At 43.8% G+C, this 25,566-nt stretch overlaps 2 protein-coding genes across 2 annotated transcripts in view; one reads left to right on the top strand and one right to left on the bottom strand.

Moving 5' to 3' along the window:
• LOC119164865 (lysosomal alpha-mannosidase) overlaps positions 1-12,528 on the top strand; it is a 68,828-nt gene extending 56,300 nt beyond the window's left edge. The window contains exons 15-21 of the mRNA XM_075874343.1: positions 537-655; positions 812-931; positions 2,410-2,482; positions 3,697-3,783; positions 6,823-7,041; positions 10,300-10,431; positions 12,109-12,528. Of these exons, the coding sequence (XP_075730458.1) occupies positions 537-655; positions 812-931; positions 2,410-2,482; positions 3,697-3,783; positions 6,823-7,041; positions 10,300-10,431; positions 12,109-12,363 (1,005 nt within the window). The 3' untranslated portion in view covers positions 12,364-12,528. The remainder of the gene's footprint in view (positions 1-536; positions 656-811; positions 932-2,409; positions 2,483-3,696; positions 3,784-6,822; positions 7,042-10,299; positions 10,432-12,108) is intronic.
• Positions 12,529-17,135: 4,607 nt separating this feature from the next.
• mRpL16 (mitochondrial ribosomal protein L16) lies at positions 17,136-25,306 on the bottom strand. Its single transcript, XM_037415487.2, has 6 exons — positions 25,177-25,306; positions 24,192-24,257; positions 22,043-22,200; positions 20,062-20,193; positions 18,070-18,201; positions 17,136-17,398 (listed from the first exon to the last, which is right to left on the bottom strand). Exons 1-6 carry the CDS (start codon positions 25,295-25,297, stop codon positions 17,204-17,206), a joined length of 804 nt encoding a protein of 267 aa, XP_037271384.2. The 5' UTR covers positions 25,298-25,306; the 3' UTR covers positions 17,136-17,203.
• Between the last annotated feature and the right edge of the window lie 260 nt (positions 25,307-25,566).

The raw sequence follows: 25,566 nt of genomic DNA, 5'->3' as shown, positions 1-25,566 counted from the left end.
CTCTCTTAATACCACTACCTTAAAACAGTGATTTTGGTTTCTATATCAAGAGGATGACTTCATACTGACGTGTCAGCACAAGTTTGACATCACGGGAATACTGCAACACGCTTCATACTATAGCAACAGCTGCCTGTTTGCTGTCAGCCTCACGCGGTTCACGTAAATAACAATGGGAGAATTATCGTCCAGAGACTATGACAGTAATTTGTATGATTTAGGTTACATGCAGGAATTCAGGCCGCCAATTTCGCAAACCCAGTGAACAGTGTTGAATTGTGACAATGTTCATTGTAGTGGGGCTGGCTTGCGGATGCTGGATGGCGAACTTTAAAATCAAATTAAAATATTTTGTACGCGTTGTCTGGCTCCGGTTTTAAGGAGCGATGGCAGTTCACACCATAAAAACGGAAGATACCCCTTTTGGGGTACTTAAAAATTGTGTCAGTACTCATTTATGTGCGTATAGTTACCATCTGGGCAAAAATTTTCAGATCAGGTGCGTAATCTGGTGGGACTGTTTGTTGTCACTGTAGGGTCCCGTGGTGCAAGAGATCCACCAAATATTCAACGGCTTCATATCGCAAGTCATTGCTCTTCACAAGGACAGCCCGTACATCGAGTTCACCTGGACTGTGGGGCCGCTTACTAATCTGTAAGACGCTAAATGCAAATTACAGCATTGATGTTTGAGTGAGTCGCAACATTGATGCTTGTTGAAGTTTCAATAACTTCGCGAACTGTAAACGAATGTCAGCTCGTAAATTTGCTTACGAGGGATTCTCTACTAATTTCTTTTGTTTTCTTTTAGATTGAAGCCTTCCGTTGTACAAAGCAGTACGGGCTGTGACGTGGTCAGTCGCTTCGACGCCGACCTCAACAGTGAAGGATTTTACACTGACGGCAACGGCTGGCGGAACATGCGCAGAACGTGAGTAGCCAATTCTAATAAAGGAAAATATGCTTGACAGTGACCGCAGTGTGGCTGTCTGGGCTAGTTGCTACAGCATATACTTGTCAAGCAAGACTTCTTTTTTTTTTCCTGTGGAATGTTTGAAGAAAATGGGAGGGACAAGATAGCACTCGGTTTTATCGTGTCCTCTCTTCTCTGCCAGCAATCTGCGTCCTAAACAAAAAAAAAGATTTTTTTTTTTGCTTCAAGTGTGCCACGATGACAACTACAGTACCACTATCAACCAATAAGAAAATTATTACTCACTAAATAATGTATTGGTTGTATAATTATTTACGTCGCTCAAGAACACTACCATTTACTGACAGACTTCTCACTCGTACATGTTTAGGTTGAAGTTACACCATCTGGTTTTTTTTTAGTTTTACTTGAGTTCATGCAGAGATAATTAGACAGAACACAGCTATTACTCTTTATTATCTTTTTGCTCAGCAAGGCAAGATGATGACTACTTTACGACTGCCTAGTTAAATACCCGCGCTTTTTCGTGTTTTCTCGCACATCATTGCAACAACCGTGGGAGAGATTCCAACACATGACTTAGAGCATGGCATCGACAACAGAGCTACCACTGAACTGCCATGACAGATGAAGGGGCGACATAATCGGGTCATCGCATTGCTTCTACAGTCTAAGGCATTTGTGATGAATGCGTGTTTTATAGCCTCTAATTACTCTTACTTTTTTTTAACGAAAGTACAAGAGAGCGACCTCTGCTCGAATGGGTCAAAACGACACTAACACAAAGTCATACGTACGACCATTTACGTTCAGACATTTTGCTATATTATGTTCGGAACAAATTAACAACTGACTAAAGCTGGTACATTTGCAATTGCATTACTGGTTTACGCATAGTCATGAGGCTACACAATACCTCTAAAAAATTAACAGTATCTTACGGACTGACAGACGGACGGACGGACAATTCAGGGTTTACCAATGAAATCCTCCGAAGCGTCGCCCCACTCATCATCATTCACTTCGTGGATATGCTGCGATTTTTTTTTTCGTTCACGGTTTTTGTTTTCTTTTGTTATTTACTAGCCCAGTATTTCTATCTGTATCGAACGCTATCCTATATATCTACCGGCATGGTCGACGCGGGCTGTTTCTCTCTTAATAAGAACAGAAATGTCTCGAATAAAAATTCATGCTCATGGCATAAAAAATGTATATTATTTTTCAAAACGTGAGAAAGACATTGCTAATAGCTATGAGGCAGATATCGTTAACATCGTGAAATACTAGACTGCGAAAAATTGTCATTCAAGTCCTGATGATTCATTGCAAAACAATTTACTGAGTCATCAGTGCACACACGAAAGAACCTCCGGAAAAGAAAAGTGACCAGTTTACTTACTCACAAAAACGAAACAGTTCAGTGACTTCACTGCCACATGTCATGTTTTATTGTTTGTTGTCTGCATGCACAGAGTAACACTTCACAAGGACAAGCTTCCGATTCCTGCTAACTACTATCCGGTCACTTCCTGGATCTACATCGAGGTAGGCGCCCCGCAATCTCAACGTCCCATGTGCCCGAACGCATATAAGGACGCATGTTAGCCCTTATATGCGTGCTCACATGACGCACACAAAAGAACATGCGTGTCTGACTTTTCAATTGAAGGACATTTCCATTTGTTCAAAATACATTCTAAAAAAACTTGTTAGACGCCTGTTTTAATGAAATTAAAAATCTTAGCCGCTAAAGTCCTGCATCTTTAGGCTGTAAATCTGCTACAATTCAAACTACACAGTGCAAGAATATCTTAAGTTTCGCACACGAAAATTCCAAACAACGTACGTTTCGGGTACAATGCACATGCTGTTGTTTCCTTCTGTCCCTATTCAATTGAAATTTATTTTTGCCACGCAGTAATTTGAGTTGGTTTTTATACATCTTCGCACCGTGCCGAGTGGCCACTTTATTACTCTAAATCTTAGAATCAAAAGTAATATTATTTTTTTAAATGACATTATACTTAATAAATCTACGTCTCATTGCCACAAGATATTAAACTTTTTTTGTTTGTAATGCAGCAAGTTGTATCGAATTCGGTGCATTGGTCTGAACATCCTATTGATTTAGCGTCGTCAAGAATTGTGCTGAATGCCTACCGATGCATGAACTATAGAAGTCTGAATGTTCGGACTGTGACCGAACGCGCCACGTTTGCGCGTGTTTAATGAAGAAACGTACGCCAAGACCCCGTGAATTTGACACTCTTTTCACATTTCACTGCATGACAAATAAGCTTGTACATAAACTTTACCGCACGGAAATGCGGTGAGGCAAGCATATTGCGTGTGATTAACCCCTTCGTGCACACGTTGTGTATGATTCGTCGCAAGGCAGTTATGTTGTGCGACAGAGCTTACTACAAAAAATTAAATAAAACACGTTGGCTTCTCCGCAATAAGAAACTTGATGCTAAAAAGCCACCTTTCAAGGCATAATTTTTTTATGAGTGCGAGGAATTAGATAGTTGCGCGTGTGCAGCAGCCGTACGGACGCAACCTCCCATTGCGATTGACTGGCAGACTGCGTCCATACGGCTGCTGTGGACGCGCAACTAAATCTGCCCATAATCACAAGTTGGGTGAGTTTCGCGTATCGAGAAGCACCGAGCCTCAGACGCCCACTTGTGGTGACCGGGCGCCTTAGCTGCGGTGCGAGTGGATGTATTACAGGAGGAGGTGCTGCCCATTACGCGCAGGACGAAGCCAAGGACCTGCAGATGCTTCTCATCCCTGATCGGTCACAAGGCGGAACCAGTCTTCGGAAGGGACATCTGGAGCTCATGGTATGCCAATTCGCCCTGCGATCTTTTTGCGACTGGTGGTTTAGGTCTTTTTGCGGCTGGTGACATGCCCTGAAGTCACTGCGGCTAGGGGTCTGCGTTTCTCGACTATGCGAAAATCAGTAAACGCATAAGAGAAACCAACCTTGAAGACAGTTGAGTTAGCACCTTCCACAACTTTTTTATCTGATATAGAATCATTTAATCTGTAGTCGTGAAGCGAGCGCATGCGCCTTGCGAATCGAGTCTCGAAAGCTCACTGTGTATTATCGACATTCATATATATTAAAAAAAATTACACCATCACCCGCTAAAGGGAACCATGTGTAGATGCCAAGCAGCGGGCGCTAACACTTATACACTGGCGGTGGCGTTGATGCTGATGCTCACCGCGGTGTTGCACAGAAGATAAATCTGGGGAGCCGAAAAGCCCGCAGCGATGGACCGGTGTTTCCTACTGGGACATGCCAATCGCTGCTAATGGATACAAGGGACAGAAGACTACGATTGGGCACAGAGACTCGCAGTTAGCTTTTAGTTAACGCGCACGCTGCGAATTCTTATTGTTCGACAACGCACACTACCTTGAGGGTCAAGATTCAGTGGGGTGGCCAGTGAATGGTTGTGCAACGCGAGCAGTCGGTGTTCTAGATGCGAGGCAGCTCTTTTTGGCTTGTGTAACGCTGTCCCTTCGTGCCTCCATACGAGCGCACCGCAACGCGCTTTCCTTGTCGCAGGGGCTGGAGCGATGCCAAGTAGGTCACGCCGCAGCTGCGCGTTAACGTCACTCTGTCCCTCGCCTGCCGCATGCTAGCCGCAGCGCCCGCAGTTTCCGCTTCATCCGTTCATCCGCAACACCTGCCGCTGCCGCCACTCGCTCCGCTACTGCGACCGCCGCTCGCTACACCGTTGACTACCCACCACGATAAGGAGAACGTGCGTCAATCTGGTCTTTGCAAACTTCGACGTCGAATGTTTGCAGAAACCTTTCAGCGTGCGCTTCACCGATCACAAGGCCGTGGTAGTCAAGGCGAACCACGCGCCAGCTCCGTTCCAGCACACGTGTCCATGCTGAAGAAACGACAAACCTACGCCAGCCACCGCTTCACACGTATCTCCCTACGCTCACCGCAGCACCCGCGTTAGCGCCGTTCAACCCTTGACGCCACCCGTGCGCAACGCTACTGCTTCGCATCCCATCTAGCTTCCACTTGGGAGGATGGAGTAGTAGTAGTAGCAGTAGCAGTAGTAGTATGCTGCACTCGGTGGCGATAACTGAGCGAGAGAGTTTGCGGCGCGGGCAACGCAGCACGAACCAGCCTAGGCAACAAACCAACCACTCGGCAGAGTGGAACCCCGAAAATGCCACGGGCTTGAAGTAGTAGTAGTAGTAGCAGTAAGTGGTTCTTGAAGGAAAGGAGCTAATTACTGTCTGCCGAATGCGGCGACTTGGCTAAGCTCCTTGCAGGGGAAGGGGATAAAAAGAATAGTAGAAAGAGTAAGATAGAGAAGATTGAGCACTCGCCAACACATGAGTGTAGAAGGACGAGAGAAGACATAGAAAAAAAAATATAGAGGACACATTCGAAGGGGTCCGAGGACGGGGCACTGATCGGCGAGAGCTACACGGTGCCAGGAGATCGCGGATGGAGGGCCGATCGGGGAGAGCTGCGCTGGTGTCGGAGATCGCGGGCGACACAACCGTTCAGCACGGAATCCTCCAAGCGAGTCCAGAACAAGATCCGTAGACAGGGTGAAGTGATGGCTTCGAGTGTTTTGAGGGGAGAGGGCAGAGACGAAGAAAGTGAGAGTGGGAGACAGGTAGCAGAGGAGTGCGAGTGGTGATGCGGCGGGAACCTTCGATGGCATCGACGGGGACGACGCGTGCGGGCCCTCCCCTAAAAAAAAAACGAATGACGGCGTTTCCGTTATTCGGTCAAAAGTCACGTGATCCAGCGCACACCTCGTGAATCGAAGAGCGTGAACCGCATGTTCAATTCGTCTAAACAGCATTCGCGTGACCGAAAGGCGTGCGATATAAAGTACATGGTAAAATATCCCCACATAATGGCTTGCGCATTGAAGTCATCTTAATAAAGTATACCATGCCAATTTTTCCAGTGAAGCTGTCTTAGTCTCTCGTGTTCGATAGTAGTAGTAGTAGTCGTCGTAGTAGTCGAAGCAGTAGTGGTAGTCTCCAGTGGCGTAGCGAGGTGGCGGCGCATGAGGCCTGTTCCCCTCCCCCAGAAATGTTTCTTTTTTTTCCCCTGTGGCATACAGAGCCAAAAATGACAGTCGACCACATCTGCCTGCCCAACCTCCAATACAGTGGTAATAAGGGTGTCCCCCTCCCCCCCAAGAGAAATTTCTCCCCAAGCCCCTGGTAGCCACGCAGAACACGAGGCCCAGAGGGGGGAGTGAATAAGAAAGTTACCTAAATGATGTACATAGTTACCTTCGCGATGTACATAGCTTCGCGATGTGCGTAGCTTCGCGATGTGCGCCCGCGATGTACGTAGTAGTAGTAGTAGTAGTAGTAGTAGTAGTAGTAGTAGTAGTAGTAGTAGTAGTAGTAATAGGTAGCCACCTCTCGTTTAGTGCTTGGAATGTCCGCTGGATGACTGTACTTCTATATGATGAATGTATGATGAAAAGATGCGAGATGGTAGTACTTGGAGTGTTCACTAGATGGACGGACGGACGGACGGACGGACATACAGACAAGCAGACGAACGGACGCGCGGACGGACAGACAGATAGATGCACGGACGGATGCACGCATGGAAGAACGCATGGATGGACGAACGCGCGCACGAATGGATGGATGGCCGGACGCATGGACGGACTGACTGATGGATGCTTTGCCCCACTCATCATCATTCTGTCCGTGGATATGCTGCGATTGATTTTTTTTCTTTTCCTTTTATTTCTTTTGGACCTCACACTATCTTCTGGCGTCCTTTGGCTTAGCCGTGCCTCGCACCTTAACACGTGACAGGTCATCATCATATACTCGCTCTTTGAACGCACTGCACTTCGCAGGTACATCGGCGGCACGCGACCACCGACGAGCTTGGGAATCCCGAGTTCCTCCTCGAAAGCGGAGGCGACAACCAGGCCTTGGTGGCGAGAGGAACTCACCGGCTTTTCGTTGGTCCACGTGCCGAGGTCGCCAGCATTATGCGACTGCAAGCACTTCAACTCGTCTATCGACCCCTGCTGGTCTTCGCTCCGGCCGGATGGAGACCGCGCCAGGAAAAGGTACGAAATTAATCATCAAACTGGCACTGTAACGTGATTTAGTAGTCCACTTCTGTACAGATAAGTACAACAATAATTTCTCATGTGAATCACTTCAAGATATTGCCACATTAAATACCTGGAATACAAAATCACATTAAATAAGTAATGTAGTGTAGTGCGCAGTACGTAGTAGTGAAAGATAGCGTATAAGTTTTTCTAGCCAGATTAGCGTCTCTGGCTTTTTAAGGTATTTAAGTTATTAAGGTATTACCCCACAACCCTGTGCTCTTCCTTCGAAAAAATTCCAGATTATTAACGTTGAGATGGTTCTTAACTTACCCCTGAAAATACAAAAAAAAAAAACTATCGCGTGATTTTCTCCCGGCGTTTCTCCTCTTTCTGGCATAATACGTGATGCTATGAGTTTGTCCACGTGGTGTCATGAGGGAATAAGCTATATCAGTTTTGAATGGTCTCCGACCCTGCATTGCCATGCAGTCGCACACCTGTTTTGATTCGTCTCGCATTACTGTAGTAAGCAACGAACAGATTTCACTTCGCTTTGTGCGTTTTCAGCTGCGCAGGCAGAGATTACACAGTGCAGTCGAAAATCACGAAATAAATGTTTTCGCTCGAACCTCAGCCTTGTCAGGGGTTCTGGAAGTATATCTGAAATGTGAGCGCAACGTTTAGTGCGGGGGGGGGGGGGGTACGTTTAACCACTGGTTTCTAACCTGGGGGGGCGACGGCTCCCACTGCACCCCCCGTTCCGGAGCCCCTGAGCCTCGTCACAAGTTTATATTTATAATACCCTCAGGGCCAAATGGCAATACAGAGGGGAGTGGATTACATTGAATAACACATGGTACATGGTGGGGAGGGAAAAATACAGCGTTAGTACGAATATAAGCAAAAGTCAGCGTACAAACAAAAATACATTAAATAGGTCCTGCGTATACAATGTTAGCTACGGTATCACGAAAAAGATGGTTGTCATTAATAGCAACAATTTCAGGAGGAAGGTGGTTCCACTCGCGAGAAGAACGAGGCAGGAACGACTGCGCAGCTGTGTTAGTACGATAAGTGATAATTCCAACCTTGTGACGGTGATCGACACGGTTGGAAAAATACTGGGGTTGCAAAATAAGTTCGTCGCGCAAGATGGGGTGGTGATACAATTTATGAAAAGTTGATAGGCGGGAAACTTTTCTTCGAAGTGACAGGGTAGGCAGGGACAGATTATTTTTCATTGCAGATATACTGGCAGTGCGATTGTAGTTCGATAATATGAAGCGTGTGGAATTATTCTGAACTCGCTCAAGCGATGTAATTAAATTAATGTGGCTGGGATCCCAAATCGAAGAAGCATATTCTAGTTTAGGTCGTATTAATGTTTTGTACAGGGCTGATTTCAATGAAGATGGAGCTTTGGAAAAGTTACGGCGTAGGTACCCAAGCGTACGGTTAGCTTTGTTGATTATTTGTTCGACGTGCATTGCCCAAGAGAGATTGGATGTTATGTGGATGCCTAAGTATTTGTACGAGTTAGTAGATTCAAGAGGTATGTCGTTTAAGTAGTAAGTAAATTGACTGCAAACACTGCGGGACACGCGCATGACTTTACATTTGTTTATGTTCAATTCCATTAACCATGTACGGCACCAGTTATCAACAGTGTTAAGGTCTGATTGAAGAGTACATGAATCAGTTATGTTATTTACCTCACGAAAAATAACGCAATCATCAGCAGATAAATGAATTCTGGATTTAATGTGGCAGGGGAGGTCATTAATATAAATTAGAAATAAGAGAGGCCCAATTACCGATCCCTGAGGAACGCCGGAGTGTACTTCAGTAAAACAAGAATTATACCCGTTAGCGTAAACAAATTGTGAGCGATTTGTGAGAAAAAATTCAATCCATTTAAACACGTTATGATCAAGTTTCAGTTGGCTTAGTTTGTGAAGTAAAAGTTTATGACATACCTTATCAAATGCTTTGGAAAAATCCAAAAAGATGCAATCAGCTTGTGATGAGTTGTCCAAAATGCGGTGTAATCTGTTAGTAAATGATACCAGTTGTATGTCACAGGAGTATGATTTACGAAAGCCGTGCTGAGATGACGTGAAGAAGGAATTACTTTCAAGAAAATTTACAAGGTTTGTGAATATGATGTGCTCTAATAGCTTACAGCACGTACTGGTAAGGGAAATGGGACGATAATTAGCAGGGGAACTTTTACTACCAGATTTATGAATAGGAACTACTTTCCCGATTTTCCATTCAGATGGGAGAGTAAAAGTGTCGAGTGATTGCTGGAATATCTTGGCTAATATGATGGAACTAATTTCTACTGTATTTCTTAAAAATTTACTATTAATCGAATCATAACCAGGGGAAGAATGGTTGCTTAATTTGTTGATAAGGGAAGCGATACCAGAAATGTCTACTAAAATTGGTGGCATGGGGAGGTGATTGTAGCAAAAGGTGGAAGGAAGTGGAACATCAGATGTTTTTGTAAACTGGCCAGCAAATGTGTTGTTGAGGGCTGTTGCACACTGATTGATGGGAACTGTGTCACCAGATGAGTCTTGCAATAAGATGTAATTATCTTTTGGGGGATTGATAACGCGCCAAAACTTTTTTACATTTGTTTTTAACATTGACGGCAATACATTAGAGACGAAGTTATCTTTAGCTTGTTTGAGTGCCCTGACGTAAATACTAGATGCGGTATTATAAGCGGCCCATCGTTCGTTAGTTGGCGAGCGCTTAGCTGAACGATAAAGGCGTTTTTTCTTGTTAGACAGGCGTTTGATAGTTAGTGCGACGTCACAAAACATTCCCAACTGCTTTTACGTATACAGGTTCTTTCGATAACAGTGATCTAACTGCTCAAAACCGCAGTGATTTGCTCTGAGATCATTGATGTATTGGGTTGGTACGCTGCCTCTCGCGCTCTGATTACGAGCTGCCTCTGCATGTGGCAACTCTGAGCCAGAGGAACAGAGAGGCCAACCAAATACGCCATGACTTGTTGCATGGCTATTGTGCAGGTGTAGTCACCTCAGTCTATGGTGTGCTATGTACCTTCTTTTCCTCCTTTTCTTAAATTCTTTTTTTTTGGAAGGATGTAACGTTTCCCATAAACATGTGCTACTTGACAATTTTAAAGAGAGCACGAATCCTCTGAAATGTGATGCATAAGTAAATAAGTCATAAGTAATTAATAAATAATTCATTTGAATAACACGTCACACTTCTTTCACCTTGCAGTTTTCGGCGTTGCGACAGCCACTGCCAAGCACAGTACACGTACTAACTCTGGAAATGCTCCCTACACACGAAATACTTCTCCGCCTCGAGCACCTGGCTACCAACGACACCACTGCCAAGATCGGCATCACGGTGAGGGGAACACCATGCTTAAACGGTGTCAGCCGTGTGTACATCGGTTGCGATGCAGAAATGTAGAAGCTCACACGATAATTCATTTCTACAGACAGAGTAAAGGAGAGCAGCAGGCCTCTACATTGCGTGTTGAACTGTTCTCCGATATTGTGAAGTCTAAAACAACTCACAGGGTCCATTATGCGAAAGCTATCTTTGCATTTTTCTTCTTTGTCGATGCACTCGTCCTCCGTGATGGGGACATGGCAAGCTTTCTGCATCTCGGATAGTTCTGCACAGCCTTCGTGATCAGCTCACATTTCACCAGCGACTGTGTCATGCGATGACGTCATCATGTGGCTTCACATTGCATGACCCCAGGGTGCCGTTATGTGACGTCACAAATGTTGGAGATCTGTGACGTCATGATGGCGCCACAAATTTTGGCAGTCTGTGACGGCGTGATGACGTCATATGGGGAAGTCATCCGGCAATGATGACTTTTTCCACTGACTCCACAAACGGTCAATTTTCACTCTTCGTGAGGCTTTGCCCAATAAAAACCTCCCGAGAGCGCAAGTCCAGTCCTCCACCGTATTCAAACATGCTCTTTCCCTAGATCTCACTGGCTGGCGTTTATTAAAGCGAGAGCCTTAAAAAATGTGCCCTGGAACGTTGCCAACTATAGCCTCCCCATCTCACACTCTCTTCGCAGTACGCCACAAGATGGCACAGCGGCGCATAGCAACAGTTGCGCCGCCAGAGCTGTGGATTCTTCCCCTTGCACTCTCTCATCAGTCACGTGACTGCTTAGGCTGTGTGAAGAACAATAATTAAAAAATGGAAGAACAAAAGGACATGGCATAGCCAGTCAAATTGCCGCAGACTTTCCTCGAGGTGCTTTTGAATTTTTATTTTACATGAGGGTCAGTTTTCCCAATCTGCCAAAATTTTAAAGCACGAGAATTGGTCCCACAAAACCCCATGTCGGGGTGGCTGTGAAGGATTTCCTTTACAGCTACCCCGACATGGGATTTGAAGCACCAACTAGTTCCCAAAAGAAGCCCATCTGTAAGAAAAAGCAGCTAGCTATTGCTGCCTGGGCCGAAAGAGTCGCAGCCCACGTGGAGCCACGGTGAAGATCATGCTGTTCTGTGTGAATGAAGTTGATTGCTTCTCCGTGAAGCCTCTAATGCTTTTATCTTTGGTAAAATGCGTGCGTCGGTAAGGTTGTGAGTTTAGAGCGCTTCGAGGATTGGAAAGCTCTAAAAGGTAACCTCAACTTACCAAAGTGTAGTAATTTATACGACAAGGGAGTAATAGAATTCAGCGGCAAGTAAATCCGGAATATAGTTTACTCCAATATAGTTTACTACTCGTAACTTCAAGTACTTTTTTTTCAGATACTTTTTTTTTCTCGAGAACCGGCATCATCACTTTACTTATGATTCATTGAGCATGCTTCATAAACACTTCCGTTTATTATAAATCGTGGCGTGTATTGTGATACCATGCTGCTAAATTCTGCATCTGATGTGTCAGTTCTATTTTCACCACTGGACTGGAAACTAGCCACCCTTGACAATTGGTTCAGGCATCTGTATGTTCACAATTATGTAAGGAAAGAAATAAAGCACTTTCGAGCATAACAAAAAAAAAAAGGAAACTGACTTCTTGACGGTTTGACTGACGCAGAGCTTGCTTTTGGGTCGTCGCCTGGAGCGCGTCCGTCCAGTGACGCTGGGAGCCAATAGCTTCCTTCCGGGTCCCAAGCGCCACCGCTGGCACACGCAAGAGGCAGAACGAAAAATCGGGAAGCCATGGCATTCCATCGATGACGTGACAATGCCAGTTCCCGAAATGAATACAGAATCGAGCACGGGCGATACGTACGTTAATTTGCGACCGGGTGAAATTGCCACCTTTTTGGCAAAGTTGGTTGCCGAGTGAGCGTGTCAACGTTGAACAATTAGCACGGTTGGACAATGTTGCCACTTGCTCACTTTTTAATTAGCACTTTATTTGATTTCATTTTATTTACCATCAAGGCCATATGGCATTAGAGAGGGGAGTGGTTACAAGTAGATGAGAAATAAAAATACAGCGTGACAATAAGTCAGTCAACAAACAAAAATTCTTCATTATACAATATTAGTTGCATAAGGGCCTTGACTTCAATACAATATGAATATAATACATAATAATACATACCATAATGTATTGTACACTTACTAATTATAAAAAAATCAGGTAATGCTTGATGTAAAAGATGGTTATTAGCAATAGCTACTATGTCCTCAGGTCGATGGTTCTAATCTGCTGACGTATGGGGTTTGAACGATCGATAAAAACACTGGGAGTTGTACAACGCAATGCCAACCTTATGATGGTGATCAATACGATAGGATATGCACTGAAGATTGACGATTAGTTGGTCCTAAAGGGTTGGATGATGGAAGAATTTGTGAAATGTGGCCAAGCGGGATATTTTACGAAGGGATGCAAGTGACGGGAGACCTATGTTGGATTTCACCGAAGTTATACTGTCAATCCAATTATAGTTAGATAGTATTAAACGGGTGGAGTTATTCTGTACAAGTTCTAGTGAAGCGATCAAGTTATCGTGGTAAGGATCCCACACACAAGAGGCATACAGTATTCGAGTTCGGATCTCACTAATGTTTTATATAAGATCAGTTTTAGTGCTGATGGTGCTTTTGAAAAGTTACAACCTATGTAGCTTAACATGCGATTGGCATTATTAGTAATGAATTCGATGTGAGCTGCCCAAGATAGGTTCGTCGTGATAAAAACACCCAAGTATTTATATGAGTTGACCGGATCGAGTGGGACGTTGTTAAAGTAGTATGTTAGCGGGGTATTGGGTGATCTTGTTACGCGTATTGCCTTATATTCGCCAATGTTTAAGTTCATTCACCATGTGATGCACCAAGCTGCTACGGTGGATCAGATTGAAAAAATGAAATGTTGTTATTACTGGTTATTTCATACAAAATGATGCAATCATCTGCAAAAAGATGAATGTTAGAAGAAGTAGAAGACATGAGGTCGTTAATATAAGTAAGAAACAGAAGCGGGCCAAGGGCGGATTCTTGCGGTACGCCTGAGTGGACCACAGCAGATGACGAATCGTGATAGTTAGCAATAACGTATTGAATTCTGTTACATAAAAAACGTTCAATCTACTTGAATAAATGATTTTCAATGTTTATTAGGCTGAATTTGGGTAGTAGTAGTTGGTGACAGACTTTGTCGAAAGCGTTCCTAAAGTCTAAGCAAATGCAGTCGGTGCATGATGAATAGTCCAAGATCTGATGATGCAGTTTGTCAGTAGATTATACGAGCTGTGTCTCGCACAAAAAATGTTTGCGAAAGCCACGTTGTGCAGGTATAAAAAAAGAGTTGGTTTCAAGAAAGTTAATGACGTTGCTGAAAATTACATGTTCTAATAGCTTACAAGAAGTGCTTGTTACAGAAATAGGGTGATAATTATTTGGAAAGTGTTACCCTACTTAGCAGCTTGCTTGATTGGGCTGGTTGGTCAGTGCTGCGTATGTGTATTCTTCTCGTTTCGCCTTTAGCGCTGTTTTATTCTTCGTCAACTTAAATAGCGAAGCGAAAAGTGTTTTTATGCATCCTGGTAGCACGTAGTGCGCTTTCCTCTCAGAAGACAATATTCTTGACAATGCAATTCTGAGATGAATGTAATGCCCTTATGTGATGCAAGGACATCCTTTTTTTTTTCATTCAGTTGTGATTGGTCATTACATGAGGTGCCGTGTTACTTCGCGCTTGCAGTTCTGGTTGAAACACTGCAAGAAAATATACAAACAACATAGTGCTAGCATCGCCGTGCAAAATCAAAACCGAAGCGTACAAACCGCATGTAAGAAAACCCAAATCAGCAGCATATAAACGATGTTGTGCAATTAGGAATAGCTATAAGAATGTCAAAATTAGGCACCGAGTGGCTGTAACTTTCTTCGAAACTGGGAAGTGAATTTGTATCGTAAATATTTCCGAGCTCAGTTTTCTCAACTCTTGACACAAAGTCTAACAACGTATGGGTGGGGTGCATGAGCGTGTGCAGGGCTCCCCTTTAGGGGTGGCGAAGGTTCGTCGTAGCCCCCCTCCCCCCTTCTATCATGTCAATGCATGAGGCTAACTTTGCACCTCCCCCCTGCCACCCCCCCCCCCCCCCCCCCCATGTACATGCCTATGGGTGGGAGGACCGACGTGACACTGTGCCTGGAGGCCGCAAGCAGAGCCAGGGATTAATGTTGAACATACCTTTATACAGTTGATAAACGTTAATCATTAAGTGGAAGCTCCCAAGGAATGAAAGAAGGGTAATAGATAGAGGGTCTAGTTTTCCACAACATAATGAATCAAACAGACAATCAAGCATTGAAAAACATAGCAGACATTATTTGTAGTTGTTAGCTTAACAGTATAGTGACGTAAACTGAAAGTAATTAAAGGGGTAGAAAAAGCTACTTCAAATCATCCATGCATGACAAAAACAGAAAACGTTGGTTTGTGTACTTCTTTCGAGAAATGGGAGTATATTATTTTATGAATTCAGGCAGTGCTTTCTAAAGCGGCCCGTTTTGAACTCTCCCTTGTCTGTGTGGCGCAAGTCGTGTAACCTAATAGCATTTCAGTGTTTGTCGGCCATGTACACTTAAGAGATTATGTGTTCATATCTTATTGTGCTATTCACGATTGACTGCCATCGTTTTATCTTGGGAGAACAAGCCTGTCAGCAGCCAGACGTACCAGTATACATAATTAGTACACCTAATTGATAAGCATCCCACAAAAATGCATTTCGCTACGACCGTAGAATGCCATACGACGTTCAAGGCAGCGATTGGTTCTGCGCCACTTACGCTCTTAAGAGACAGAACATCTCCTGGCAACCTACTTGGCTTAGCCTCCCTCACCCTTTCGATAAATAAAAGTTGTCACTCACTCCAGCACGGAAAGCAATAACTCTGATGGATGAGACGAGTATAGAGAAAGTGAAAAAGCAAAAAAATAGAAAAAAAAACAGACGAAGATAGAGAAGTTATTGGGAAAAATTCCTACGCGAGGCGAGATTTACACCCGTGTACTGAGGATCCACCTGAAGACGAGCATTTTAACCAGTTGACTATCCAGGCCCGCTAGCAAAGCATAGCACAGTCATGTACAGCACAGTACGAGTGTAGGAAAGGGAAGTGAGCAGGAGGAGGACATATGTGAGGGCGAGGATGAGCTAATGGAGGAGGAGAGTGTAGAGCATGCCAGGGAAGGAAAAAAGATAGAACGAAAGGCAGAAAGAGATAGAAAGCAAGAAATACAGAGAAAGAGAAACAAATAAATAGTGATTGGAGATACATACACAAAACCAGAGTGAACAGAGAAAAAGAATGAGAGGCAGAATGAAAGAGACAATTAGCGAAACTGAGCAAAGCAGTGACAGCCAGGACTACTTAGGTGCCCATCCGCTCCATTGCATCTTTAGCAATGCGCCTCCAGTACAAGCTGCACAAACTTTTTTTTGTAGTGCTGCCACGGAAGGGCACTAAAAAAGCCCTCTGACACCATGGGTGTGCTCATTTTGTAGATGGTACATCGGTGGGCATGTGTCGCAAACATCTGTGCACTTGCGCAGCGCGCCGACTCCCTATGTGCTTTTCTTCCTTGCTTCAACTGCGGGAGTTCCCCTACGCTTCAGCCTGTGCTGATAGTTGCTGCGACAATTGGCGCAGTCAGTTCTTGTGTAAGAGGGCACGTGCTTTCCGTACACGGATTTTGCGGGTGTCAGCTGCATGCGCGCTTTTGCCAGCCTAGCCAAAAACCATATTGCATTTCAATTAAGCATACCAGGACACAATCCTTAAATAAAAACTAATCAGTCCCTAAACAAAGGTGCGGGAACTAGGGAATGACGTGAGTGCCTTTTTTGTAATTTCATGGATGTTATATTGAACAGCTGGAAAGTTCGAAGCTCTCAGTGGTGACAATAAAGAACAGAGTACTGGAATATATTTGAACATGCAATACTACACCTGAACTTACTTAGTGCTAATTCTGCAGATGGTTCCACTTTTAGGAGTAAAAAGGAGACAAAAATCAGTAGCTTGGTAATGACCCTGCATACACTCCAATGCAAGAAGCTTGGCGAGTGATGCCACGTAATCCTGCCAGTTGAGAAATGTCAACTTTCAAATTTAGTTATTTACACATTTTATGGAAAAATGCTTGGATGATGCAGTCTGGGTTACCACACTCACCTTGGAAAATCGGCAAGCATAGGTACTATTAGAGTTATTAAATCTTTTAGTCTGCCGTTATTTATCAGTTTTTGTTGCTCTTTTACAGCACAAACATGTAATGTCGGAGAAAAATTAGGTGATGTGCCAATCAAGCGAATGAGAGAATGCTGTACAACACTTTAGACAATGTTGATTGTCGAGCTGAATGAGATAACATCACGACACCAAATGTTTGTGCAACAAAATCAGACGTCAATGCCATGTCACGATTGTTGCCTAGCCGCTGGCATTGTCAGAGCAGCGTTCTTGCTAAGCCCTGCTTTGGACAGTAAATGACTTGGGTTTGTTTCTTCTCCTTCTTACAATGTCTCTTACCAGAAGACTCTTGTGCTTTTTCTCTGCAAAATGTGGTGCATATGAAAGAAGGCAAAGGAAGGGTGCTACAGCATTCAGTATTTTATTGAGCTCTGTTCTGTACAATAATCAAATACTACCTATAACATCAATCACACGTATTTCGTGTAGAACTTCCTGTCGTACTTGCTGATCCACCGAGCAGAGTCGTGCATCTTGTAGTCTATGACTCGCTCAATGCTAAATGGATTGATGTTCCTCCTCTCCAGTTCTTCCTCTTCAAGCTTAATTTCTTCGAGCAGTTCGTTGGTGATTGGCATAGCATCCACAGGAAGCTTGTGACACACCTTAAAACAAACGTGCATAAGACTAAACGGTACAAGAAAGTAATCAACACTGCTTTGATGCTTTTTTTTTTTTGCACTTTATCACTTCTCGGGCTAATCTGCTGTGACAACTAGTATGCAAGATGAACATATCGTTTTCACTTAACTTCAGGCACTTTCAGTGATGTGCTGTGGTGTACCCAATCAAAATTGATTGCACTAGATCTTAAGGCTGGCAAAGAAAAGCTTAGACTTACAGCTAGCTCATAAGCAAAACGCTATTGCATTTAAATTACAGATGGGTGCCTTAAAAATAGATCAGAAAAGGTGTTGTTCATAACAAACTTGAAAAATAGTGGCCCCTGCTGCTCGAAAGTACCTCTTGACTCGAAACCGGCAGCATATAGGCATGTTCCCCAAAAACGGTTGTGGTCAGCGACTGTCTAAGCTCTTACGAAAATTTTCATTGGTGATTTATGAAGCATAAACTGTATTAAACCCTTGGCCCACAAAGCCTGCTTGGCTGCTACCATCGACAGAAAAACTAGACATAACAGCCATGCAGTTTAGCTAGTATTACTTGAATTATTAATACTAATTATAACCAATTGAGGCAGAGCAATATTCTGTTGCAGTTATAACAAACTAAATGTAACAAAACAATGAAAGAAAGCTTAACAGAACGCACTTACCTGCTCTAAAAGTGGCTTTACTTCCTCGAACTCCACATAGCCACCCATTTCGATGATGATGCGCCCCGCTTTGATGGGTGTCACATAGTGATCTATGGCACCTTTTCCTTTGCCCATTCTTTTTCCCTGACCCTAAAGAAGAAGACAGAGCTCACAACCAGTGAAACTAACAGTAGGTACTGTATTTACTCGCATAATCCTCGCACTTTTTTGGGCGGAAAACCGATGCAAAGTTGGGGGGTGTGAGAATTACGCGGGGAAAACTTTTTATGAAAACAAACAGAGCGAAAAAGAAAACGAAGTGGCCGCAAGTCAGGATTCTCACGCCAGAACAATAAAAGCACAGGTTCAACACAAGGCAAGATTCATTTGAGACACAAAAGGCACAATCAAATAGTCGAGAATTAGAATACCGTGCGTAAAGCTTGTGGGAGTTGCGGTAGCGTTCGTCGCTCAACAGCAAAAGGTAAGCGAAGGACGTCAGTATTGGGCTGATGGCCAATTAACAGAATCGTCCGCAGTTACCTTCTGAAGAAATAAAGTTTACCATCAATCTCAGTCTTAGGCACACAGAAGGCCCAACACGTCTTGGTGGCTTTCAGCTGCCGTCACCAGTAGCGAACACAAAACTCGTCTACTCCAAAAGGCCTACCGGCGGCCCTGATGCCGTTGTTTAGTGCATGATCAATCACTTTCAAATTGAAAACAGCTGTGTAGTCCGTATTGTTCCATAACGTAACAAGATTACTGACACAACATACAAATCACGCCGCAACGCACACTTGCCACTTGAGCTTGGATTGGATTGAATTTCGGTGCAATAGCAGTACACTCTACGCTTAGCAGATGGCGCCAGACGGCACACGCTATCAGCATCAGTGGCTGGAACGAGCAGACGACATTATTGTGACAAATTTCCGGGGTGCAATAATTACTCGAGGAAAAAAAAGAAATCGTATTTTTGTTGGGCGATGTCGGGGGATGCGAGAATAAGGCGAGTGCGAGGATCGCGCGAGTAAATACGGTATAGATAGACGATTCAATATAAGCATATACGCTTGGACATAATAAAGACGAATAACATCAATAAGTTACCAAATTTACTAGCATACGTATAATGTGTGTCCTTGATAACAACACGTAGTGAACATACACTTACCGTACACCGAGACATAAGGAAGCTGTTTTGTAGTCAAAATTAAGTTGAACTGCACCTGTACTTCTCAACTGGCCACATGAGCAGCAAAAGCTAAGATCTAACGCTACACATGTGAACAGCCAAGCTCAGCGGGCAAGAGAAAATTTAATGCAGTGGGCATTCTCAAATATTCCTCATTTCAACTCAAATCATGATTTGGTTCATAGTGCTTAGTTGGTAAATTTTGTTTCTTGAAATATGTAACTACGACGGCACTTGAGAGGTTACTGATGATTTGGGAATGAGTGTAGTTTAAACTGGCAACTCCCAAGTTCTCATCATAGGCCACTAGAAACAGTGATAAACTCTACTTTCAGTTCAAGTACAGTAGAAAACTTCAAAGTAGCCAATCAGTTGTTGAAGAGAAAACAAATCAAATTTTATTTCCCTTACTAAAAAAATATACCTATCCTAAACATGCCCAAGATGAAAAGCCGACAGAAGAATGCATGTATATAGACAGGAAATTCTCCAGAAAGTTCACTACTATGGTGAAATTTTAAGCAAGCACTTCTCTCCCTACTTCCCTAGATTGCAAATATGCGGCCTTTTCCACTCTCTCCCCCATTTCACCGTTTCATTCACTGTTTTTATCTGTCGGATGATAGCGAACGAAAACAATGAATGCATTTCATTCAATAAGCATATCATTAGAAGCGCGGATGTGCATTCTTTATTCTTAAGGGCTCTTTGGCTGCTATGTTGGGTGCGAATAAGAATTAGTAAAAAAAAAAAAAAAAAAACATTCATTGTGGCATGCAGACAGACAGCAGATGCACAGAAAAGAGCAACACCTTTTTGGTAATAGGCTTCCATGGCGGGTCAATCCTCCACACGGCAAACATCCTAGAAACGTCGAGCTTCTTGTTTATGTTTAGGCGAATCATATCGATGTGACCTGGACGGAGGAAGGCACCCGACAAGGCCTGGAAATCACAAAACAATAAGCACTGCTTGAAGCCCTGTTGAGCGCTGTTTAAAAAAATTCTGCATGTTGAAAGAAAACCCTGTAGCTCTATGCATGCTTTCACATTCTGGGTCAAATTACTCATTTTCAATACCTGCAGACACTCTACTGCATGTTTGTGCAAGGAAACAGGGTGGCCTCGTTGCAACATTTTTCTTTAGCCTAAATTATGCTTTTGTTACGTACGTCCGGTGTTGTCATTGGTCGCACGAGACATGCCCGGGACACGGTAGTCTAAAAAGTGTAGACAGTCTGGAATGGTTAAAAGCTTGTTCATTCCTACTCCGAGGTTGCAGCCGAACTGCCGGGCAAATGGTCGGTGGCTCGTTTGTAACGAGCGGGGCTGAAGGGAGGAGTTGACGTCAATAGGTACGGGGTACAGCTTCACTCAAGACGTTCTGGGGCTTGCTCAGGAACAAAGGTGCGCTTGGGATACAACAACTTTGCAAGACCACAAAAAGCTGATGAATGTCGACATATTCAATGTTGTAGAGAATTTCGCACATAACTTTTTTTCATAGCACTCAAATCTGCCCAGTGTAGAGATACTGACACGTGGCTCAATAATCATCTGAATTCTGCATAACCAAGTAGCATGGTTTACACACTGCACTCTGATTTGTTCTCTTTTCGTTGTACTGATTCTGAAACTGTGGGTGCAATGCAATGGCAATAACCTTGCTATGCCACTCGGTGTCGGAGCACACAGAAAGATGTGTCTAGAATGTCAGAAAGATACTGCATGGAATGGCAAGCAATGTGGTTTCGAACTCTGGTATAGGGTCCTGAATTGTCTTTTAGCAATGCTCTTCAACATTAGCTTTGGAAAGCAAAAACAAACACACAAAAGCTCAGCATAAAGATTGCAGAAGTGTCAGTTTGAGCACACACAGAAGAGACATAAAAAGTTGGTAAAATCTGTAGGCTAGATTGTGTAAAGTGGACTGATAACACGCACTAGCCTGCAGCTTGCTCAACACAATTCTACTGCTTGCCAAAGTTTTGCTCCACATATTGCTGCTATGTCTGTTCCCATATTAATGCTACAATCACGACGCATGAAAAACTGTTTAGTTCAGACAACCCAGTAACACTTGCAGTTCATAAACATGCAATAGTTATTCTCTTTACTATTGCCAAACTACAAACTGAAGCTAAAGACTTGACGATACGTTTTGAAAAAAAAATTCCTGCTCGTAGTACCAAACTAAAAATTCTGACCATAAATACATAATATGCTCCATGGCAACTAAATATAAAAATTTTTTTGATTGAAATCCAAAGAATTTCAGCTTAAATTTATAAATAAGGAACAAATAATATTTCTGTGTGTACAACTAACAGACAACAGAGCCAAGAAAAGCATAGGGGGTGTTATTTGTAGGAATTATGATGTAAATGTGAAGAAAGTAAAGTGGACGAAAACATAAATTGCCGCTGATCCAGCATGCCACCTTCGAGCAATGCGCCAGATGCTCTACTACCTAAGCTACAATGACGGTCATCGCCCAATCCACTTTATGCGTCGGACATATCAGCACTTATGCGTGGGAGCCTTAGCACCGCTAGTAGCCACGAAGCCGAGTGTGGAAAACTCCTCTCTTACCTGCTGGCGTCACAAATCGAGTGATCTTTTTACGAGCTGACAGCTTACCAATGAACCCTCGCATACTGTCTCTAGGCAGTTCTCATTTATGGATAGAAATTTTCAACATGAAACTTTTGCTGTTGGTAGAGCCCCAACGTAGCTTGTGCTGATTCTCTCTCTTCCAAACCTACGCATATACTTACGAGTGTGTCGCACTCACAATTATGCCGTACTGATTGTATAGCAGGCGGTTGTGCACAAGCTCAGCCCCACGAATGGTAGCCAGGTCCTTGAACATTTTCGGAGGCCGTACGCCGAATGGGTACGTTGGCACCTTTTCGAGGTTGCGTAGTTTTCTCTCTTCCGGGAATTCCACCCCTGAGAACAAAGTGGCAGTGGAAGCAAAGTCAAGTGTAACAATCCCTGCCTAACGTATGGGTGGCGCTTTTTAAGTGTGCTGCGTTGATTAACCCATTGATACCTTTTTCACATCTTAAAGGGACCCTGCAATGCTTCTTGAGCATGGTGACAAAACGTTGCTGATCGGTAGTTAAGGTTCGGGGAACACACGAGCGAAATATTACAGCGCAGCATGCGGCCTGAAATTCCAATTAACTCTCATAGACAGCTAGAAATTGTTTTTTTTCTCTCAACAAATGATGCTATATATCTAAATGACCACGCCATATGCCCAAATTTATGGCTATTGGCTGATTTGAGCATCGCTGGTTTTATAGTTACCATAGCCACCACAAGATGCTGCCCCGTGCCTGTGCGTGTCCTGAACGTCACAGTGAAAGTAAGCTACACTTTGGAAAAAAGGAAGAAAAAAAAAATGTGTTCAAGCTCATGACGTAACTTTTTTCCCTATGCCATCCCTTCCTGCTTAGCTTCCAGCGTGCTCATCGGGACGAGAGAAAAGAGAAAGCAATTATAGCATGCGACAAATCTTTGTAACTCTGCTCATACTTGCTCTAAACACTTTAGCGGCAGTCGGTTCTTGAGGCAATGAACTCCTATAATAAAGTCATTAGATGAGTACTTGAAAAGATGCTGCAGAGCCTCTTTAAAGACAAACACAGGATGGCAGAGCATGCTTATTTATTATTTAAATGTATATATAGAACCATACACTACTGTCAGCGCAACCACAAAGATCATTCAGCCAAGGTGATCACACGATGTCCAATATCAACATCAACATGAACAATTAGTGTGGTTTTTAGTTTTGCCTACACTCACGGTGCAGACATGTGCAGTGAAGGGAAAGGAAGGGGGCTACAACATATTGTGCTTCACTTGATTGGCTGAGCTGCAGCCAATCTGGCAAGGATGCCTGTTGTTGGCGTCTCCTTTTAAAAAGAGTGCTTGACTTCCCATTTTGATGAATTTGCCTTTAGGCCGCGTTCACACTGAGCATTCCGGCCGCCGAAAGTGCTCCGAATCCGTTTCGGCGGCGGCGAGATCCGCCGAAAGGGCTCTCTCCGCGCCGATCGCTCTCGGACCGATTTTTGCAGCGTCTGCCGCCGAATCGGTCACCGCGGACCAATAGGAGCGCTAGTCAAGGAATTTTGAAAAATAGCGGCCAAGCCCTACTCACTTGTTATGCCGCAGTGCACGTAACTGAATGTTGAAACCAATGGGAGTTTAACCTACTCTGTGCCTACTTCGCCTCCGTATTTCGTGAAAGAGGTGACCGAGCTTGTTGCGGTCTCGCAGAGCAAAACGAACCCACCAACGCTGCTGGCGTCGGTGGTTTTTCTGCTCTTCGTGCATCACAAGACAGCCACTTGCCAGCAAAGTAAGCAGTACTGTCTTTTCTTGCTTTGCGTACGAGAATCGTCGAAGTATACACCACCGGATAGCGTAGTGGCGTTTGCGAGCCGCGACAATAACCGGGTGACACCGCATCCATACCGCGTTCGCCCCGTAGCAGATGGCATATTCGGCGGCGCGGGGCGCGTCCAGTGCGAATGACGCTGCGTTTCGGCGGCAGGGGAATTTCGGTCGTTGTAGAAAGCGGATGTTTCAGTGTGAACTAGGCATTACTGTCTGCGTCCATGTTCTTGCACAAAAAATTGAGCACTTATTCTAGGCAATGTATGAACAAACTGCTAATGTGTAGTGCACCAGAATGCTGTCTGTATACACACAATGTATGCACAATGTTCATGTGCAAAATATTTTTTTTTTGTCTTCCTGCATATATTTCTATGTCCGTGGTTGAGGTTATTCACTCAAGAATATGCAGTGGTATTTTCGCAAATCTTACAGCAGGGAGGGCATGGTTTCAACTTTATTTTTATTTTATTAAACACATTTTCAACATACGTCCAACTTTTACCAAGTGAGATTCACATGTACGCTACCTTCGAACGTTGGAGGCACTTTCCATAGCTTCAGGCCTGCACAGGTGACCACTTGTGGAACCCGGGCTTCAGGAAGCGAAAAAGGAAAGTTTGAGATGTGAAATTCGCACACACAAAAAAGAGGTGATTATCCAGAGCTTCAAATTGACCTAGTGTTCATTTCAGTACGCGATGAATTAATTGACAAAGGCAACAACCACCCCAAAGTCTCCCAAAGTCTGGCAACTGACTTATGCAACGCCAAACAGAGCTTTGCCCTCTTTTTTTTTTTTTAATTGCACAGCAGCGCACACAGCAAGAGAACGCGCCCCGACTTCTGGAACACTCGTTTTACGTTCATTTTATTAATTAAAACGGCCAACGTAGCTCACGCACTTGCAAAATACATCACGGACGAAACCAAACACTCACAAAGACGCCACAACTACAGGAGTAAATTTATTCACTAAATTTAGTGGCAATCTAGCAACAACCACCCCAAAGTCTAGCAACTGACTTATGCAACGCCAAACAGAACCTTGCCATGGACAAAGGTCTAGACGAGCTTTGTCGTTAGCGTGTGCTCTGTTTCTCGTGTAGTTTTAATTTTTGTTTACCCCCTTTGTTACGCGGCCATTATCGATCGCGATCGAGCGATTACGATTGGCTTTTTCGAACGTCACGTACAAACGAGCCAATAGCGACCGAGAAATTCGATCACGATCACAGTCGAACTCAACGTCCGAACACATTATGACACCTTACTCGAAACTGAGTGATACATATAACACCGCTAATATGCGTGCAACAAACAACGGAAATTTCGCGTTTCTATAGGCTACTCTACAAGCACACTCCCAATGTCGTCAAACATTGCAGTAGAGGACTCCAGAGATGCATATATCGTGATCGGCAAGGTATCCGGAACGAACACTTCCTACATGATTTACTCGTCGCGCTAGTGGTATAATGCCAGAAGAACTAAAGGAAAACGGAGCGCACTTACTCTTACAGCTCACGAGTTGTGCGGTTTTCGACGCGAACGCGAGCCTGGTCGACATGGGGGCCGCCATGTTTTTTACTGCAGTTCCGCAGTCACTTGGCGTTGCTTGGACAAGCAAAACCATCAAAAACTAATTATATATACAAACTATAACTAAATAATAATTACTATAAAAATAAACAAAAATGTCACGCCTTATGCGTGACCTTTATCTTGTCCAGTCGGCTTTATTCGCGTTTTAAAAAAACGTTATTATCATCATCACCGTTGAGAGTGCGTGATGTGTTTTTTGGTTTTTGTGTTATAGTTGTTTCATTGCGCAATGGCGCAGTTTTTCTCGCTGAATTTGCGCTCGCGTCGCAATACTCGCGCAAGCACAATTGTTTGTTGCTG

The sequence above is a fragment of the Rhipicephalus microplus genome, chromosome 9 (assembly GCF_043290135.1).
Source record: "Rhipicephalus microplus isolate Deutch F79 chromosome 9, USDA_Rmic, whole genome shotgun sequence".
NCBI classification, from domain to species: domain Eukaryota; kingdom Metazoa; phylum Arthropoda; class Arachnida; order Ixodida; family Ixodidae; genus Rhipicephalus; species Rhipicephalus microplus.
Note: the sequence above shows the minus strand (reverse complement) of the source record. Positions and strands in the feature narration are given on the sequence as shown.

Bases quoted from the DNA above. Each gene is read 5' to 3' on its own strand.
- mRpL16 (XM_037415487.2), bottom strand. From the start codon at position 25,297: ATGGTTTTGCTTGTCCAAGCAACGCCAAGTGACTGCGGAACTGCAGTA. The intron at 20,194-22,042 runs GTGAGTGCGACA...TGTGATTTCCAG, and splicing joins ACAATCAGTACGGCATAATT to GCCTTGTCGGGTGCCTTCCT. The intron at 18,202-20,061 runs GTGTTGCTCTTT...CTTCTTCTTTAG, and splicing joins GGAAGCCTATTACCAAAAAG to GGTCAGGGAAAAAGAATGGG.